The 20430-nt window shown below is 44.6% G+C and overlaps 1 protein-coding gene across 3 annotated transcripts in view; it reads left to right on the top strand.

The window, feature by feature from the left end:
• Window positions 1-18866, top strand: part of MATN4 (matrilin 4) — a 176864-nt gene extending 157998 nt beyond the window's left edge. For all 3 annotated transcript variants that reach the window (XM_078652191.1, XM_078652192.1, XM_078652193.1), the window contains 2 exons: window positions 1427-1531; window positions 18437-18866. In XM_078652191.1, coding sequence (XP_078508317.1) covers window positions 1427-1531; window positions 18437-18492 — 161 coding nt within the window. In that variant the 3' untranslated portion in view covers window positions 18493-18866. The remainder of the gene's footprint in view (window positions 1-1426; window positions 1532-18436) is intronic.
• The last annotated feature ends 1564 nt before the right edge of the window (window positions 18867-20430 follow it).

Here is a 20430-nt window from a genome sequence, read left to right as displayed (position 1 = left end):
GACTCATTGTAAACTGACATGGCAGGGTCTTTGAAGAACAAGGGGAAAGGGTGAGAGGCAGGGGAAGCATTTGCTGCCCGGGGCACTGATGTATGGGAAGTGAAAAAATTGTTTTCATTTTCATTGCTGTTGCATCATAGGAATGGATGAGGATTATTAGAATCATATATTTGTGTTACGACTTCTTATGAAACCTATGTATAACAAATGATATAGGGGCATATGTAAGAAGCCGTTTGCGATTCGCAAATGCCGGAATTCGCAGAATTCCGGCGTTTGCGAATCGCAAACGGCGTTTTGGTATGTATGGGCCACATAGCAAAATAAGGAATTGCAAAAATTGTGATTCCTTATTTTGCTCAAGCAATTAAGGAATCGCAATTTTGCGATTCCTTAAATGCTATGTAGGGGTGCCTTGCAAATTGCGATTTTGGCTTAAGGAATCGCAAAATACCGCCTACTCCAAGTAGATGGTGTTTTGCGATTTCCTGTTAAAATGCATTTTGTTTTTTTTATTGAAAGTGCCATGTGGCGCACAGACATGCCCTTAGGGCATGTATGTGCGCCACATGTACTTATATGCACATTCCAGGGGTGCAACAGGTGTCCTTTGGACACCCTGGCACCCTTGGAATTGCGATTCTCAAATTGCGATTTTCTCATAGAAAATTGCAATTTGAGAATGTATCCCCATTTATTCCTATGGGCCTCTTGGCCCATGGGAATGAATGGCACACTCATTCCTTAATTGCGATTCGCAATTTGCTAATTGCAATTCAAGGAATTTTAGAGATTCGCAAAAAAAAAGTGATTTACTACATATATTCCATTTTGCAATTCTCAAATAGCGATTCCTTAAAAAACGCTATTTGAGATTCGCAAAATGTAAATTAAATACATATGCCCCATAGTTCAGAGATATGGTGCTATATTTGCGTTGGCATTATCCAAGTATAACTTCTTGAAGCAGGTTGATCTGCATGCCATGCACGGTAGTCAAACGTGTGGGGGCATCCTGGGATGTTTGCCTCTGGCCCCATGCTTTTCATTTATGAACCATTAACAATGTGCCAAATAACGTCAACCAGCAATAGGTGGCGCTATATGCTGGGGATGCTTCCAGATTTTCCTTGGATATTGTTTCTATTTGAATGAGGTTCTCATGCTGCTGCAAAACCAGACAGATGCTTCTTATGAAGTTTGGGACTCAGGCCCCGCAAAGACCTCCGACAGGCGTTTTGCCACATTGAGCCTTTCACTGAAAAACTGGAATAGTGCAGTAGAAATTTGCTACGGTTTCTGAAAGAGGACATGAAGAAAATGCACTGTGGATCAAAGTTATTTTATTTCTTGACTGAGTATTTTTGTATCTCTTCATTAGTGGCCAACCAAATGCTCAACTAATGCAACAATGTTTGTTTTACAGAGGAAGGACAAGGGGAAGTTGAAGTAAAGAACCCATGTGACTGTGAAAATATTGTCCAATTTCAGACCAGCACTTTTGCACTTTTGCAAACCCTTTCAACAAAACATATCCTTTTATGAAAACGATGCACCTTTGCCTTTTTTCCAATGCCTCAATGGGAGTTACTTCAAAATAAGGAATGAATGAGTTACTTTTTGATATCTACCAGGAGTAACCAATGCAATTATTCCTCTAGCAAGACAGAAAGAAAGAAGAAAGGAAGGAATGAATAGAGGGGGTGGAGTAGGAAACATAGAGATGGAAAATCTGCGGCAGGAACAAAGTGAACAGTGAGTGAAAGACAGAGGGTGGAACGAAAAGGGGAGATGAAAAGGGCATGACTGTAAGTAAAAGAAATTATTTACAACAAGGGGTGGTGATGGACAGAGTCTCTGAATTAAGCAGAGTACTCTCACCCAGTCAAGAGATCAGGGCTAGATCCAACACCGTTTTTTAGCTCATTGCACCATCCCAGTTTCAGAACCTGGCTGTATGCAAATTAGTCTGTCCGTGGCCCAGTGCATCATGGGAACAGGGCAGACCAGACTACAAAAGCCAATTCTTACACTGGGAAGGAAACAAGCTTCCGGGGACCGGTTTCTGCCATTTCAGGCGTCTTCGGCCCGGCTTGCTTGAATCCTGATGGTGCAATGAGCAAGGGACTCACATCTGAGTATACCCTTCCACGCTTAGGGTGGACAAAATTATTTACAACAAGGGGTGGTGATGGACAGAGTCTCTGAATTAAGCAGAGTACTCTCACCCAGTCAAGAGATCAGGGCTAGATCCAACACCGTTTTTTAGCTCATTGCACCATCCCAGTTTCAGAACCTGGCTGTATGCAAATTAGTCTGTCCCTGGCCCAGTGCATCATGGGAACAGGGCAGACCAGACTACAAAAGCCAATTCTTACACTGGGAAGGAAACAAGCTTCCGGGGACCAGTTTCTGCCATTTCAGGCGTCTTCGGCCCGGCTTGCTTGAATCCTGATGGTGCAATGAGCAAGGGACTCACATCTGAGTATACCCTTCCACGCTTAGGGTGGACAAAATTATTTACAACAAGGGGTGGTGATGGACAGAGTCTCTGAATTAAGCAGAGTACTCTCACCCAGTCAAGAGATCAGGGCTAGATCCAACACCGTTTTTTAGCTCATTGCACCATCCCAGTTTCAGAACCTGGCTGTATGCAAATTAGTCTGTCCCTGGCCCAGTGCATCATGGGAACAGGGCAGACCAGACTACAAAAGCCAATTCTTACACTGGGAAGGAAACAAGCTTCCGGGGACCGGTTTCTGCCATTTCAGGCGTCTTCGGCCCGGCTTGCTTGAATCCTGATGGTGCAATGAGCAAGGGACTCACATCTGAGTATACCCTTCCACGCTTAGGGTGGACAAAATTATTTACAACAAGGGGTGGTGATGGACAGAGTCTCTGAATTAAGCAGAGTACTCTCACCCAGTCAAGAGATCAGGGCTAGATCCAACACCGTTTTTTAGCTCATTGCACCATCCCAGTTTCAGAACCTGGCTGTATGCAAATTAGTCTGTCCCTGGCCCAGTGCATCATGGGAACAGGGCAGACCAGACTACAAAAGCCAATTCTTACACTGGGAAGGAAACAAGCTTCCGGGGACCGGTTTCTGCCATTTCAGGCGTCTTCGGCCCGGCTTGCTTGAATCCTGATGGTGCAATGAGCAAGGGACTCACATCTGAGTATACCCTTCCACGCTTAGGGTGGACAAAATTATTTACAACAAGGGGTGGTGATGGACAGAGTCTCTGAATTAAGCAGAGTACTCTCACCCAGTCAAGAGATCAGGGCTAGATCCAACACCGTTTTTTAGCTCATTGCACCATCCCAGTTTCAGAACCTGGCTGTATGCAAATTAGTCTGTCCCTGGCCCAGTGCATCATGGGAACAGGGCAGACCAGACTACAAAAGCCAATTCTTACACTGGGAAGGAAACAAGCTTCCGGGGACCGGTTTCTGCCATTTCAGGCGTCTTCGGCCCGGCTTGCTTGAATCCTGATGGTGCAATGAGCAAGGGACTCACCTCTGAGTATACCCTTCCACGCTTAGGGTGGACAAAATTATTTACAACAAGGGGTGGTGATGGACAGAGTCTCTGAATTAAGCAGAGTACTCTCACCCAGTCAAGAGATCAGGGCTAGATCCAACACCGTTTTTTAGCTCATTGCACCATCCCAGTTTCAGAACCTGGCTGTATGCAAATTAGTCTGTCCCTGGCCCAGTGCATCATGGGAACAGGGCAGACCAGACTACAAAAGCCAATTCTTACACTGGGAAGGAAACAAGCTTCCGGGGACCGGTTTCTGCCATTTCAGGCATCTTCGGCCCGGCTTGCTTGAATCCTGATGGTGCAATGAGCAAGGGACTCACATCTGAGTATACCCTTCCACGCTTAGGGTGGACAAAATTATTTACAACAAGGGGTGGTGATGGACAGAGTCTCTGAATTAAGCAGAGTACTCTCACCCAGTCAAGAGATCAGGGCTAGATCCAACACCGTTTTTTAGCTCATTGCACCATCCCAGTTTCAGAACCTGGCTGTATGCAAATTAGTCTGTCCCTGGCCCAGTGCATCATGGGAACAGGGCAGACCAGACTACAAAAGCCAATTCTTACACTGGGAAGGAAACAAGCTTCCGGGGACCGGTTTCTGCCATTTCAGGCATCTTCGGCCCGGCTTGCTTGAATCCTGATGGTGCAATGAGCAAGGGACTCACATCTGAGTATACCCTTCCACGCTTAGGGTGGACAAAATTATTTACAACAAGGGGTGGTGATGGACAGAGTCAAGCAAGCCGGGCCGAAGAGGCTGAAATGCCAGAAACCGGTCCCCGGTAGCTTGTTTCCTTTCCAGTGTAAGAATTGGCTTTGTAGTTTGGTTTGCCCTGTTCCCATCATGCACTGGGACAGGAACAGACTAATTTGCATACAGCCAGGTTCTGAAACTGGGATGATGCGGTGAGCTAAAAAATGGTGTTGGATCTAGCCCTGATCTCTTGACTGGGTGAGAGTTTTCTGCTTAATTCAGAGACTCTGTCCATCACTACCCCTTGTTGTTAATTATTTTGTCCACCCTAAGCGTGGAAGGGTATGCTCAGACATGAGTCCCTTGCTCACTGCACCATCAGGATTCAAGCAAGCCGGGCCGAAGAGGCTGAAATGCCAGAAACCGGTCCCAGGTAGCTTGTTTCCTTTCCAGTGTAAGAATTGGCTTTGTAGTTTGGTTTGCCCTGTTCCCATCATGCACTGGGACAGGAACAGACTAATTTGCATACAGCCAGGTTCTGAAACTGGGATGATGCAGTGAGCTAAAAAACGGTGTTGGATCTAGCCCTGATCTCTTGACTGGGTGAGAGTTTTCTGCTTAATTCAGAGACTCTGTCCATCACCACCCCTTGTTGTTAATTATTTTGTCCACCCTAAGCGTGGAAGGGTATGCTCAGACATGAGTCCCTTGCTCACTGCACCATCAGGATTCAAGCAAGCCGGGCCGAAGAGGCTGAAATGCCAGAAACCGGTCCCCGGTAGCTTGTTTCCTTTCCAGTGTAAGAATTGGCTTTGTAGTTTGGTTTGCCCTGTTCCCATCATGCACTGGGACAGGAACAGACTAATTTGCATACAGCCAGGTTCTGAAACTGGGATGATGCAGCGAGCTAAAAAACGGTGTTGGATCTAGCCCTGATCTCTTGACTGGGTGAGAGTTTTCTGCTTAATTCAGAGACTCTGTCCATCACCACCCCTTGTTGTTAATTATTTTGTCCACCCTAAGCGTGGAAGGGTATGCTCAGACATGAGTCCCTTGCTCACTGCACCATCAGGATTCAAGCAAGCCGGGCCGAAGAGGCTGAAATGCCAGAAACCGGTCCCCGGTAGCTTGTTTCCTTTCCAGTGTAAGAATTGGCTTTGTAGTTTGGTTTGCCCTGTTCCCATCATGCACTGGGACAGGAACAGACTAATTTGCATACAGCCAGGTTCTGAAACTGGGATGATGCAGTGAGCTAAAAAAACGGTGTTGGATCTAGCCCTGATCTCTTGACTGGGTGAGAGTTTTCTGCTTAATTCAGAGACTCTGTCCATCACCACCCCTTGTTAATTATTTTGTCCACCCTAAGCATGGAAGGGTATGCTCAGACATGAGTCCCTTGCTCACTGCACCATCAGGATTCAAGCAAGCCGGGCCGAAGAGGCTGAAATGCCAGAAACCGGTCCCCGGTAGCTTGTTTCCTTTCCAGTGTAAGAATTGGCTTTGTAGTTTGGTTTGCCCTGTTCCCATCATGCACTGGGACAGGAACAGACTAATTTGCATACAGCCAGGTTCTGAAACTGGGATGATGCAGTGAGCTAAAAAACGGTGTTGGATCTAGCCCTGATCTCTTGACTGGGTGAGAGTTTTCTGCTTAATTCAGAGACTCTGTCCATCACCACCCCTTGTTGTTAATTATTTTGTCCACCCTAAGCGTGGAAGGGTATGCTCAGACATGAGTCCCTTGCTCACTGCACCATCAGGATTCAAGCAAGCCGGGCCGAAGAGGCTGAAATGCCAGAAACCGGTCCCCGGTAGCTTGTTTCCTTTCCAGTGTAAGAATTGGCTTTGTAGTTTGGTTTGCCCTGTTCCCATCATGCACTGGGACAGGAACAGACTAATTTGCATACAGCCAGGTTCTGAAACTGGGATGATGCAGTGAGCTAAAAAACGGTGTTGGATCTAGCCCTGATCTCTTGACTGGGTGAGAGTTTTCTGCTTAATTCAGAGACTCTGTCCATCACCACCCCTTGTTGTTAATTATGTAAGTAAAAGAAAAGCATTGTAATGTCAATAGGTCTGGCTTTAATGTACTACACCCTGAACTTACCAAGCATGCCACTCAGGAGACATTCACCTGGGTTCAGCTCTCACCCTTCACTTATAAAAACACTCCGTTCACACTGCAGTTACAAAGACACACCACCCACCTCCTACCCTGCACTCACAAACCTGTCACACACGATGACCTCTGCACTCTTACACCTCATACTCTGCTCTCACATACAGCTGACCTTGCACTCACCCACAACTCTCCCACCTCTAACACTGCACACAAACAGTCTAATCTTTAACCTAGACACTGCTCACACATCTCATTATGCACTCAGAAACCACAAAAAATGCCACTCAAACTGACCGCTCTATCTTCACTATCCCACATCTACCTTCAACACTTCCCACCCTGCACTCACACAGTGCTCACTCTACACACATGCACCATTCACCCTACTCCTACACACCACTCATCCTACACCCACACACTGCTTACCTTGCACACTCATACTGCTCACCCTGCATATTCGCACACATTCAGCCTGCACTCAGACACCTCTCACCTTGCTCTCAAACACCCCCCATTATCCACACTTACCCATCACTCACGCTAAACTCAGACTGCTCCCCTGTGCTCACAACACCGCCCACCCTGCACTCACACACCATTCATACATCTCTCATCCAGTATATGGTCGATGATCATTCACCCATCAGTCACCCTGCTCTCACACACCATTCTTACACCTTTTTGACACAAGACTCTACAGAGATTTACCACTCTTCCTGCACAGACACACTGGACACACCCCTAACAGCTAGTGTGCAGTGACTATACAAGTGAGTGAGTTAGTGTGACTTAAAGAAGGAGTGGGTTAGTGAATTAAGGAGGTATGTGCCCTCTGGATTGATTGGCTACAAGTTCTTGCAGATGCTCATGGTTGACTGGTGTTGCGGGTATTGGTTGGTGGAATCACACCAGGCAAAAAATATGTGTAGTGTGGCATGCAATTGGCTAGCCTGACCTCTGTGCTGCATAACCGAGCTTGAAAGGTATATGCAGAGAGTGCTGCAGATTGATTTGCTGCCAGATCTTATAGATACCTGTGAATGGCTGGTGATGTGCACGCTGGTTGGGTTTGTTGGTTTCATACAAGTTACGCAAGCACTCTTTTAGAGGGAGCCCACAATGTCAACTGAATCAAATCTTGTGTTCATGGCTCCCAACATGTCGACTGAGACAATGCCCTGTCTCCTGTCTGATGAAAGCTGTGCTGTCAATCCAACCATAACAGCATTAGTATTGCCAGTTAGTCTCATCTATGAGAGTTCTTGGGTTTGTCAATTTCTTTAAAGGTATGTTGTATAGCAGCACGGCTGCTGTGCAACATGTTTGAAAGTTAGTTTAAAAAAAAGTCCTATAGCAGTGCTCCGCACCACATAATTGTTTTTTAAACTTTCAGCCATGCTGCACAGCAGCTGCTGTGCTACATGGCAGATTTGTTTTTTAAGCGCTATGGCAAGGAGCACTGCTGAATTATAAAGTTGTTCTTTTATAACTTTCAGATATGTTGCACAGACAACATGGCTAAAATAGCATTGGCAAAGTCAATAGGTCTTACATGTGAGACCTAGTTTACAAGAGATCCAGAGCATGCCACCAAGTAAAGTCCATGAATAAAGTACCGGGACTACACAGGCTTTATATGAGAATTCATGTGTTTAATTGCAGATTAATGTCCATAAACTGGGTGAGTTTATATATACAACATGGATGAATAAAGACAGAACCAGCAATAAAATGCTCTAACGGTTTTAGTTGAAAACGTGTTGTTGAGCTAGTATCACTGCTGTAGGCAGCATATACGCAGAATCAAAAAACGGAAACAGTGCATCCTAATCCTGACGTCATAAACAACCGTCCATTTGGAATACAGGATAGTTCCTACTGGCCGATGGGATCCATGAGCCTGTTGGAAGCCAGCTGGTTTCAGTTCCGACTGGCTGTATCAAAATCAGCCAGTCAGAATTTAAACCGACGATGTTGGTCGGAAAGCCTCAGGCCTGAGGTCGGAAGCCTTAGAACCGACATCGTAATAGGCCCTTCTGTGTACACTTAGTTGGTAGCATACATGCAACCTGTGTACCACCCAACTATGTGTGAGTTTCATACCAAACATTTTGTTTCACATTGCCTGATATTTGTTTTAGGATGTGCGCTTCGTTCAACCATCACTACAATTTGTAAAGTCATCATATGCAAGACATATTGGCCTTGCCAATGCTTGTGGAGGGTATCTGGTATTTTTTGCAATCGCCCAAGTTCCCAACTGTATAGGATGTGATGTCAGATTCTGTAGTATGACTCCATAACCTCGACACTTCCTGTGTGCTACTTGGAAGATGGAGTGCAGTGACAAGGAGAAGGGGTGGGTTGTCGAAATAAAAATAGTACCACAATCACAGTGTGAGTAGTGGACGTGCACTTATTAAGTTGAATCTCTCTGAGCTTATCCCATGCTCCACAGAAACGAAAGGCAGTGACGCTTGGCATGCTCTGGCCAATTAGTGCTCATCGAAAAAGAATGACAACAAAGGCATTGAATAGTAAGCAATAGGTGAGCTCCAAGGCATTTACTGTAATCAATTTGTCTAGCATGTGAGAGCGCCTGCACAGTTGCAGGCTGACCTAAAAGTGGAGGCACAAAAGAGGTAAATAATAAAACAAAGCACAAGCAAAAAAGAAAGCAGGGAGGAGGTGCAAGTGTAAACTGGAAGGAAGGAAAGAAGAGAGACTGATAACAAATGTGAGAGAGATAGCATAGGGGAAGGAAGGAAGTAAGGAAGGAAGAAAAGGAGGGAGTGAGGGAGTGAGGGGGTGAGTGAGGGAGTGAGTGAGGGAGGGAAGGAAGGAAGGAAGGAAGGAAGGAAGGAAGGAAGGAAGGAAGGAAGGAAGGAAGGAAGGAAGGAAGGAAGGAAGGAAGGAAGGAAGGAAGGAAGGAAGGAAGGAAGGAAGGAAGGAAGGAAGGAAGGAAGGAAGGAAGGAAGGAAGGAAGGAAGGAAGGAAGGAAGGAAGGAAGGAAGGAATCAATCAATCAATCCTTGGTGTAATACTTGCCCACTACCATTTTAAGTTTATCTGCAATTAAAATCTAAATGACTCATTGAAAATAGCAGACACAGCAGGATTATATACTATATCATGTACATTTCCAAAAAGCTATATTTAAAAGGGCCCATAGAGTATTAGTCTTGTCTGCAGATTGGTGCGGCTATGTCCTCTCCTGACCTAGATAAAGTGGTTTGAATGTGACATTAGCTAAGCAGCTGAACTTGTGCTTTTTCTAGTTAAGATAAATCAGCCTTATTTGATATTAGGAAGTACTTGTAGATGATGTGTTAACCCCTTCGCTGCGGTGGCTATTCCGCCGCAGCGCTAAGGGGGCGGGGGGCCGCGCGGCGCTCACACGCTGGTGACGGAACCGCTCTGTCACCAGCCTCGGGTGAGCTGTGCTGATGACGGAGCGGTTCCGTCATGGCCCTGCCCGCTCAATAGAACACGCAGGCGCGAAATCAGTGCCGCGCAGGCGCGTCGGGTGGGCCATGACGGAACCGCTCCATCATCAGCACAGCGCCACCGCGGCTGATGACGGAGCGGTTCCGTCATCAGCATCGATGCGGTTAAGAAGTGACCAAGACCCCGGTAATCCAAGCTGGAGGAGATGATTGCATTACCAACTACTTTAGGAGTGGCACCCGTAAAACAAGCACTAATTTCCTGCTAACATTTTACTTGCGCAAAACGGGAATGGCTTTTACCTGGGTTGAAAGGGCAGGATTATGATTAAACTTAAAGCTAAGGGTCAAAACCATAGCCACCAGAGTGGAACGCAAACCTTTTCTGGGTGGGAGAGGGTGAGTAAGACTCAAGGGGCTCATTAACGTTTGAGCATACTGTCCCTGCTTGCACCCACTTTTACTGTAATGTGTTGCCCACCCAGGTCAGCTGTAAACGTGCACATTAGTAGAAGGCATTTCTGGTCTTTGAAGCAGCCACTCCACCTTTCACAAGGCTGGTGGCACCAAACTTGCACTTCATGGGAAGAAAGATATCCCCCGTGCAGGCAGGTGCAGTGAGAGATTGCGCACGTCTGCATGGGAGTGTTTTTGGGTGCTCCATGGGGACCCTTTTTTCCCTTTTCAAAAGGCGCCCTCAGAGTGCGCCCTGACTGTGCAGCACCTCTTTGTGGCATGCAATCAGTGCGCCTCCTGTGGGACTCTTTGTCTCTGCACCCAGATCCTTAATACTGCCCATGCATGGAGGAAAAGCTTTCTCTCAAAGGGCCATGCCCGCATGCAAATAACGGCACAGCCCCTTAAGAAACAGAGTTATCTGCATTATAGAAGGGGCCACGCACGCATCGGCGGCCCCTTCTGTAATACTATACTGTTCGAGGAGCACAGAAAACAGAACACGAGCTGTTGCGCCCCCACTGTACTGTATGTACAGTGGGGATATTTAAAGACTTTGATTGTGTATTGATGCTTCTGTTCTCAACAATATTTTACAGATGCTCCTAGTGGAAGAAATGCATTTGTGGTCTTAGTATGTTGCTAAAAAACTGTTTGGTCGACAAAATAGATGGTGACAGCTAATGAAAGTCACTAGAAGAGGATCTCTTGGCCTCATCTACACAGTTCAAGGAATCTATGCCCACATTTACGCTTGGATGACCACAAATTCTCTTGAACTAAATTGTGAGAATACTGAAATGTGGTATTCCTACTGACACATATCCTTGGGTTTTAGACTCCTCTAGGTTCTGGTCCTTTCCTTTAAAATCCTATTATTTCATCATTTCTACTTGATTTATCCAGCAGTCCTCTCGGATGAGAGCATCCGCCATGGGCTTCTCTTCATGTAAATCCACTGCCCAGACTTGAGATCTATCAATTCTCACAGCAGTTAAGAGTTATCTTTATTTATATTTGATTATGAATAAGTGTTTTGATCCTTCCACATCATTGAATGGTTGATTGTGGTGAAGTTATTGTAGCCATCATGTCTAATGATTTTAACAATGTTTCTGTTTGTCCCCCTTTTATTTATTAAAAAAGGCAGAACCATGAATGAGAAATGTATAGTTTGCGAAGGAATGCTATCCTAGGACCCCCTCCCCCCCAACAATGGGTTGAACTGTGGAAGGAAGTAGAAGTCATGGGAAATCCATCCAAAAGATGGTGTCGCTTTTAAAATGTGAACTTTTGCTATCTTTTGCAGCATCATTATCTCTCCACCCATCAAGAGCCGCACCAAATATTAAAACTTATATAGTCGCTATCAGACTGTGCCTGATATTAGATTTACTTGCAGGAGATATTAACATTTTTGTGACTCTCTTTTTAGGGTTGGAATTTCAATCAGTTTATTCTGATTGCAAATTTAAATTATGTTTTCATTTTCTTTTGCAGAAAAACTGTCCGTTTACAAACACATTCAAAATACATTAATTAAAAATACAATCGTACAGCGAATTCATATTATCATAACAGTAAAATGAAAACATGGATATTCATTTTACTCAGTATTATCTAGGTTTAAAAAGGATGTGTTTCATAAACACACTCACTATTTAATAAGGTACACAGGTCTTAAGAATACTTTAAAATGGATGAGGTACCCCGAGTCTTGAAAGTACATAAAACAGCTTAACCAAGATGGATCGCACACCGCTAGCCTCTCCTCCGGGTCGCCCCTTAGCACTCTGGTACATGTAGTGCATGTAGATGGACGAGTAAAAAGTAGTTCACCACAGTTGGTGCGAGTAGTTACTCGTTATCCCCAAGATCTCTGGACCCGAGACATGGCCCGGGTTTCGGGACAGTTTCCCTCGTCAGCAGAGCAGTGTTTGGGGTGGATGAGAAGGCCGCCAAGTAACCGTCACAGGCCCTGATGCCTCTCCGGCGCGCAGGTGCGTCTCCAAGAGCTCGTCAGCTCAAGGCTCACGGGAGCCGTGAAGTACAACCAAGATGGATCGCACACCGCTAGCCTCTCCTCCGGGTCGCCCCTTAGCACTCTGGTACATGTAGTGCATGTAGATGGACGAGTAAAAAGTAGTTCACCACAGTTGGTGCGAGTGGTTACTCGTTATCCCCAAGATCTCTGGACCCGAGACATGGCCCGGGTTTCGGGACAGTTTCCCTCGTCAGCAGAGCAGTGTTTGGGGTGGATGAGAAGGCCGCCAAGTAACCGTCACAGGCCCTGATGCCTCTCCGGCGCGCAGGTGCGTCTCCAAGAGCTCGTCAGCTCAAGGCTCACGGGACGACGCACCTGCGTGCCGGTTCGGGCATCGAGGCCATTGACGGTTGTTTGGCGGCCTTCTCTTCCACCCCTAACAATTTTCTCTACTGATGAGGGAAGTTATCCCGAAAACCCGAGCCATGTCTCGGGCGATATCCAAAAACCCGGGACATGTATCGGGTCTAGAGATCATCAGTTTTACAAGTACCTACTTGCACCCACATGGGTGAACCACTTAAGAACTCCATGTACCAGATTCCCGAGGGGCGATCCGGAGGAGGGGCTAGCGGTGTGCGCTCCATTGCGATTGCTTATACAAATTGGCTCCCTTGAGCTTTGAGCCGACGGGCTCCTGGACGCGCACCTGCGTGCCAGTTCGAGCATCGAGGCCATTGATGGTTGTTTGGCGGCCTTCTCTTCCACCCCTAACAATTTTCTCCACTGATGAGGGAAGTTATCCCGAAACCCGAGCCATGTCTCGGGCGATATCCAAAAACCCGGGACATGTATCGGGTCTAGAGATCATCAGTTTTACAAGTACCTACTTGCACCCACATGGGTGAACCACTCAAGAACTCCATGTACCAGATTCCCGAGGGGCGATCCGGAGGAGGGGCTAGCGGTGTGCGCTCCATTGCGATTGCTTATACAAATTGGCTCCCTTGAGCTTTGAGCCGACGGGCTCCTGGACGACGCACCTGCGTGCCGGTTCCGGCATCGAGGCCATTGACGGTTTTTTGGCGGCCTTCTCTTCCACCCCTAACAATTTTCTCTACTGATGAGGGAAGTTATCCTGAAACCCGAGCCATGTCTCGGGCGATATCCAAAAACCCGGGAAATGTATCGGGTCTAGAGATCATCAGTTTTACAAGTACCTACTTGCACCCACATGGGTGAACCACTCAAGAACTCCATGTACCAGATTCCCGAGGGGCGATCCGGAGGAGGGGCTAGCGGTGTGCGCTCCATTGCGATTGCTTATACAAATTGGCTCCCTTGAGCTTTGAGCCGACGGGCTCCTGGACGACGCACCTGCGTGCCGGTTCGAGCATCGGGGCCATTGACGGTTGTTTGGCGGCCTTCTCTTCCACCCCTAACAATTTTCTCTACTGATGAGGGAAGTTATCCCGAAACCCGAGCCATGTCTCGGGCGATATCCAAAAACCCGGGACATGTATCGGGTCTAGAGATCATCAGTTTTACAAGTACCTACTTGCACCCACATGGGTGAACCACTCAAGAACTCCATGTACCAGATTCCCGAGGGGCGATCCGGAGGAGGGGCTAGCGGTGTGCGCTCCATTGCGATTGCTTATACAAATTGGCTCCCTTGAGCTTTGAGCCGACGGGCTCCTGGACGATGCACCTGCGTGCCGGTTCGGGCATCGAGGCCATTGACGGTTGTTTGGCGGCCTTCTCTTCCACCCCTAACAATTTTCTCTACTGATGAGGGAAGTTATCCCGAAACCCGAGCCATGTCTCGGGCGATATCCAAAAACCCGGGACATGTATTGGGTCTAGAGATCATCAGTTTTACAAGTACCTACTTGCACCCACATGGGTGAACCACTCAAGAACTCCATGTACAAGATTCCCGAGGGGCGATCCGGAGGAGGGGCTAGCGGTGTGCGCTCCATTGCGATTGCTTATACAAATTGGCTCCCTTGAGCTTTGAGCCGACGGGCTCCTGGATGACGCACCTGCGTGCCGGTTCGGGCATCGAGGCCATTGACGGTTGTTTGGCGGCCTTCTCTTCCACCCCTAACAATTTTCTCTACTGATGAGGGAAGTTATCCCGAAACCTGAGCCATGTCTCGGGCGATATCCAAAAACCCGGGACATGTATCGGGTCTAGAGATCATCAGTTTTACAAGTACCTACTTGCACCCACATGGGTGAACCACTCAAGAACTCCATGTACCAGATTCCCGAGGGGCGATCCGGAGGAGGGGCTAGCGGTGTGCGCTCCATTGCGATTGCTTATACAAATTGGCTCCCTTGAGCTTTGAGCCGACGGGCTCCTGGACGACGCACCTGCGTGCCGGTTCGGGCATCGAGGCCATTGACGGTTGTTTGGCGGCCTTCTCTTCCACCCCTAACATTTTTCTCTACTGATGAGGGAAGTTATCCCGAAACCCGAGCCATGTCTCGGGCGATATGCAAAAACCCGGGACATGTATCGGGTCTAGAGATCATCAGTTTTACAAGTACCTACTTGCACCCACATGGGTGAACCACTCAAGAACTCCATGTACCAGATTCCAGAGGGGCGATCCGGAGGAGGGGCTAGCGGTGTGCGCTCCATTGCAATTGCTTATACAAATTGGCTCCCTTAAGCTTTGAGCCGACGGGCTCCTGGACGACGCACCTGCGTGCCGGTTCGGGCATCGAGGCCATTGGCGGTTGTTTGGCGGCCTTCTCTTCCACCCCTAACAATTTTCTCTACTGATGAGGGAAGTTATCCCGAAACCCGAGCCATGTCTCGGGCGATATCCAAAAACCCGGGACATGTATCGGGTCTAGAGATCATCAGTTTTACAAGTACCTACTTGCACCCACATGGGTGAACCACTCAAGAACTCCATGTACCAGATTCCCGAGGGGCGATCCGAAGGAGGGGCTAGCGGTGTGCGCTCCATTGCGATTGCTTATACATAAAACAGCTTGAAAAGTAATTTATATATGACAGTAAAGGGGTACAATGTATACATTTCCTAAATGTTTACAGACATGGGTGTCAATTGGGTTAGCCGCTGGTCTTGCTAGCGCTTGTCTCAGAAGTCAAGAAGGCAGAAATAAACCAGCTTCTTCACACCAAGTTCATTTTCTATACTTTCCTCTCTTACTCCTCCCATAATCCCTCATTTGGGGTAAAATTTAAATCCCGTAATGTTACTGGGGGTTTAAAGGGTGTCTGATGTTACTTTCTTACCCCTGGCGTTTTAGTGAATCAACGTCTACTTTTATGAAGGAGGCCACAGCATAGTGGACACATTGAGTTTTTTTTTAATATAAACTAGAGCTACAGCTTCTGTGCATGCCCACAGAACAGATTGCTTACTAAGCAGAAGCAATCATTCCATTTGTGGTGCTTCATAAATTGGACGGTATAGTAACAAGTATATCATGTCTTCCAAACGTGTACTGTTACAAGGGCATGCCCCTCTTCATACATAGTATACTGTCCCATTCCAGTCCACTATACAACTATTTAGTGTTGCTCTCTACATGGTAATCTGTTAAGATTCTTGCTGGACATCTCAACTGTGGAAAGTCAACCCTACTTCTCAAAAACAAAATTTCAGAGTATTAAGCGCATTATTATGATTTATCATGGCAATGTACTAATTAGTTATTGCTTTCAATGCAAACGTACATAAATGGTGTCTCCTTAACTACACTCTATATAATCAATAAATGGAAAAGGGTAGGGCAAGCCCCTTATTCCTTAGAACTGGGGTATATTTGTCTATCAGATAAAATTGTGTTCTGAATGGATTATCTAGTAATCAAATAGGAAATTACATCATTAAGAAAAAACATTGTGCCCCTGATAGAACTTGAGTTTCCCATAACATGATTACTCGGTTCTGGCTTTGTAGAGCAGTTTTTCCAGAAGCCCAACCCGATAATCACTTACAACATCACAGAACTATCCCAGTCACACATAGACCCATTATTGGATAATATGAAACACAGTGTGCCTCCTCCTCCTATCTTCCATTCTTCCTATGTTGAGTCAAGACTTCATGTCCCCAGAGCTCCACAGGGGAATCTCCTCCGCTAAAGTAGAGAAGCAATGCCCCACTGCTCTGAAAGCAGGAAAAAAGGAAATAGAAAATAATAAAAACTTAATTATTATCATTTAATTTTTCATTGCTACGGAGCTGGATTAGGGCGTGGCGGGCTGGGGTCGGAGCCTGGGAGGAGTTGTAAGTGCACATTCTCAAAGTATGCATGATTACTTGCCCGGCCATCTCGGCCTGGCCAAAGAGGCATGCACACTTAGCATGTTCCCCACCAGGATGCATTACATAGCCTGGTGGGGAACATGCACAGGCCTCCAGTCCCCATCTGAGCGCTGAACCACGGCGCTCAGACCAACCACATTACTGAATTGCAGCGTTGTGATTGGCTTAGGGGGAACCAATCACAATGCTGCATTGCAGGGTTGTGATTGGATTAGGAGAGCCTAGGTGCTTCCTGGTTCTGGACTTGCCAGGAAGAGAAGGAACAATGGAGAGACAGCAGCTGCAGAAAAAGGTAAGTGCTTTTTTTTTACCCCCACCTCAAAGAAGATATGACCCACAATTGACCTTTAGAAGATGAAAGTATGCTGAGCCCTGCCAGCCAGAAAAAATCAAACTAGCCCCTACCACAATAAGACTAGCATCCGAAGGGGCCTTAAACTGTCCATGCCTGGAGTGATATCAGCGACTAAGTTAAGCATTTTGCTAAATCAGCCTAGTAATTAGCTTACAGATTATTAAGTTTAAAGACTGATATTGTTCCAAACTTCGATGCGTGGGTTAAATGGCAGTGACTGCTTAATAAATATCTGTGGTGTCGATCAATAGGTAATCAGCATAGGCCATAAAGATAGGTCTCTCATGAGAAATTATTGTTGGAGGTAATTTTTATCCATATGGAGAGATATCATAAATGACTCCATTTAAATAGTGTATAAAAACAGTAATAAGTGATATCAGTGATAACTGTGATTAATAGCAATCTTCACCAGTGCCCATGAAAATATTAAAGTTGGCTGAAGCGTGTGCTTTGATTTCCACTATAGTGTGGGGTATTGGTAAAGTGCTTGAATCCACCTCATAAATTGCTCAGGAGGACCATTACATATACTAACAGCCCACACAAATGACAACTTTCAGGACTGCTGTAAAGTTAATACAACTTATAGTTTCTCCCCAGAGATGAAACCGTGCAGGTGAAAGTATATCCATCATAATCTTGCTTAAACTGTTAACCAGTATTCTTGGGTAAATGTTACTATCAGCAGTGAACAAAGATATAGGTCAATATGAACCCATTCATTGTTTGCATTATCATTTCGTTTCATAAATAATGTTATTTGTGCAAACCGCTAAGATGGAGAACCTAGTGAACCTGCCATGATATCTTTAATAGGATACAGATAGCAGAGGAGTTTTCCTCATGTAGTTTAAAATTCACTAGGTATGTATGGTATTTATACCAGTAGTTACTGCAGTGGGAATGGTATATGTTATTCATAAATCACTACAAGATACTAATCTCATAGCATAAATGTGAAGTTCTTTCAACAGAATACATCAAAAGTTGGAAAACTGAAAAGACTGGCAGACTGTTTGGTTATTTGAACAAATCCAACATGTTGACATTAAGCATTAGTCTAGCTCATGCAGGCTTCAGGAAATTACTTTTTCACTGACGTTATGCGTACACGGTCATGGATACTATTCTTTCAGCAACATTAACGACATTAATTAGCTGATTCCATAGATTCCAAAAATATTTCTAATATGAAAGATAAGTGACATCTTTGAGTTTTACTATGAAAGAATAATGGAATATCATGTGAGAATGTTGTACATTGTACTGTACATTCCAATGTTAATTGTTGACATAAGTGGAGGATGAACAAAGAAAAGTGAGAGGAGCGAGAAAATCCTGTTAGAAAGGAAGTATAACTAATAAGCAAATGAAACAGGATGTGGCAATAACTTATACATTTATAGCTTCATATTTAATGCACAAGTTGTGATGCTGCATTACTTATTTTAATATCATAATGTATTGTGCTACTATTATTGTCATTATTTCCATTTCCTTAACAAGAACACTTTCTCAGATGACAGCAAGACTTGAAGCTTTGGAGAATCAACTTGCCAGCAAATAATAAAATGTAAAACACTCACTTGAAACATCAACAAAGTAAAATGATTTACTATAGCTATATAATGTATCTTTGATATTCAAAAATATGTGCTAAGATGTTCTGGAGTAATATTTTAATATTAATTTCTTTATCTTGATAAAGATGGTAAACAAAAATATTGAAAACTGTCATATTTAATTTTAATACAGCCCTGTTATGAAAAAGAATTCTTAAAATGTACAATACATCTCAATATTTGTATCAAAGTATGGTGTGTGTAGAAATTGTCTGAATGTACATGTTAGAAATTGTTTAACATATGTTAATATGTTTGAAGAGAAAAATGGACTAAAGCATATTGACTAATAAAAATGAAATGACCGTGTCACCACCTTTCTTGCCTCAAAATGACTTTTGCTTTTTATTGAAAATATTTAATTGCACCTGCTAAACTTAAGATATTCTACAGGATCTTAAGAGGAGGAAGAAAGCACTTTCATCATGTGGAGAAAGAGTTTTAGCATGCAGATAATACAATATCGCAATTGAATTTAAACTGTAGATGATATTGCGCTGTGCTACATACAATCTACACTCCAGATCTCTGAGACACACAAAAGAGACTTTTACAAAAGACATTCAGACAAAAACCAGAGTTAACAGTGAAGAACAACAGAGGCTGCGTACATATTGGAAATAAACCGTGCATCCTATTTAGAAAGGTCTAGACATATTTGGACATGATGGGCAAGGGCAAATGTATGTTTAAAAAAATATGGACTTATTTAGACAGCATGTCCAACTTGCAGATGTTAAAGATGCCAGTGCTTTTGTGCTTTAATGAACTTTCTCTCCATTTTCAGTATTCTTTTGTATCAAATACGTTTTTGTTCAAATCAATTGTCAGTTGTTACAAGCACGTTTTGGCTACATTTGTTCCATTGGTGTTGTACTGGATGCATCTTGCCTAGGTGGAAATTAGAAATCCACAGTTCACTGCAGATACTAGTATTAAACTGGACAAAAATACGATATTTCATTACATGGATAATGGGAAAGAAATACAGTAATGCTGACCAAAGGATCCAACTTGCAAAGCTGTGGTTCCACATCTACAGAATACTATCACAATTGATTCCAATGGCAAGAGTGACATATACACAAGAATAATGTAAAAAACAAACATTATTTAACACACTGATACAGTCACCTTTATATACCTAATTACAATATTTTATAATAAGGTTCTATGTGAGTGTATCCAATGGAGGGTAAGCAATTCATACAATATGCCAGAAACACCAGGGCAGGTAACCACTCATGGATGCATTTCCCTGAAAAACCCATGCCTAATAGTACATATACAATTCTTAGAAATGCAAACACGACCAAGAAATGAACAACACAGCTTTATACCTCCAAAACAGCAGATGCACCCCTGTAACACTAAAGGTTAAAGAAAAATGGGAACACATTGTGGTAGGAGTTTACAAACAAGAACGGGGAAGCTATATGTCAAAAGACCCTGGAGAAATCTAGTAATGTAAGATTCAAATTGACTTAGTCAATACACTCCAAGGGCATGAATAACACCAACATAATGGAAAAAGAATGAGTGACACAAAACAAGATTAATGTCCTAAGTGTAAACAAGGAGTGGCAGGCTTTAGACACATTGGTTCCATTTCACAAACTGAGTTTGAGTACCTAAAGTATTGCTGCAGTTGGACATTTTACTTGCTATAAAATGTAATTTGTTTCACACTGGAGAGCAAGAGACAATCAAATCAGTTGCACTCTCCCAGCTACAATAGTTACACACAATAGCAACTGATAATCTTGAAGGATGGAAAAGGAAGGGCAAAGTGGTCCCACTCTGTTGAAGGATATTTGTTCACAACCTCTATGATATCTAAAGATATTAGATTAGACGCCTCACCCATTTATTGTGACATGCTT

Source organism: Lissotriton helveticus, chromosome 7, assembly GCF_964261635.1.
Source record: "Lissotriton helveticus chromosome 7, aLisHel1.1, whole genome shotgun sequence".
Taxonomy (NCBI): domain Eukaryota; kingdom Metazoa; phylum Chordata; class Amphibia; order Caudata; family Salamandridae; genus Lissotriton; species Lissotriton helveticus.
Note: the sequence above shows the minus strand (reverse complement) of the source record. Positions and strands in the feature narration are given on the sequence as shown.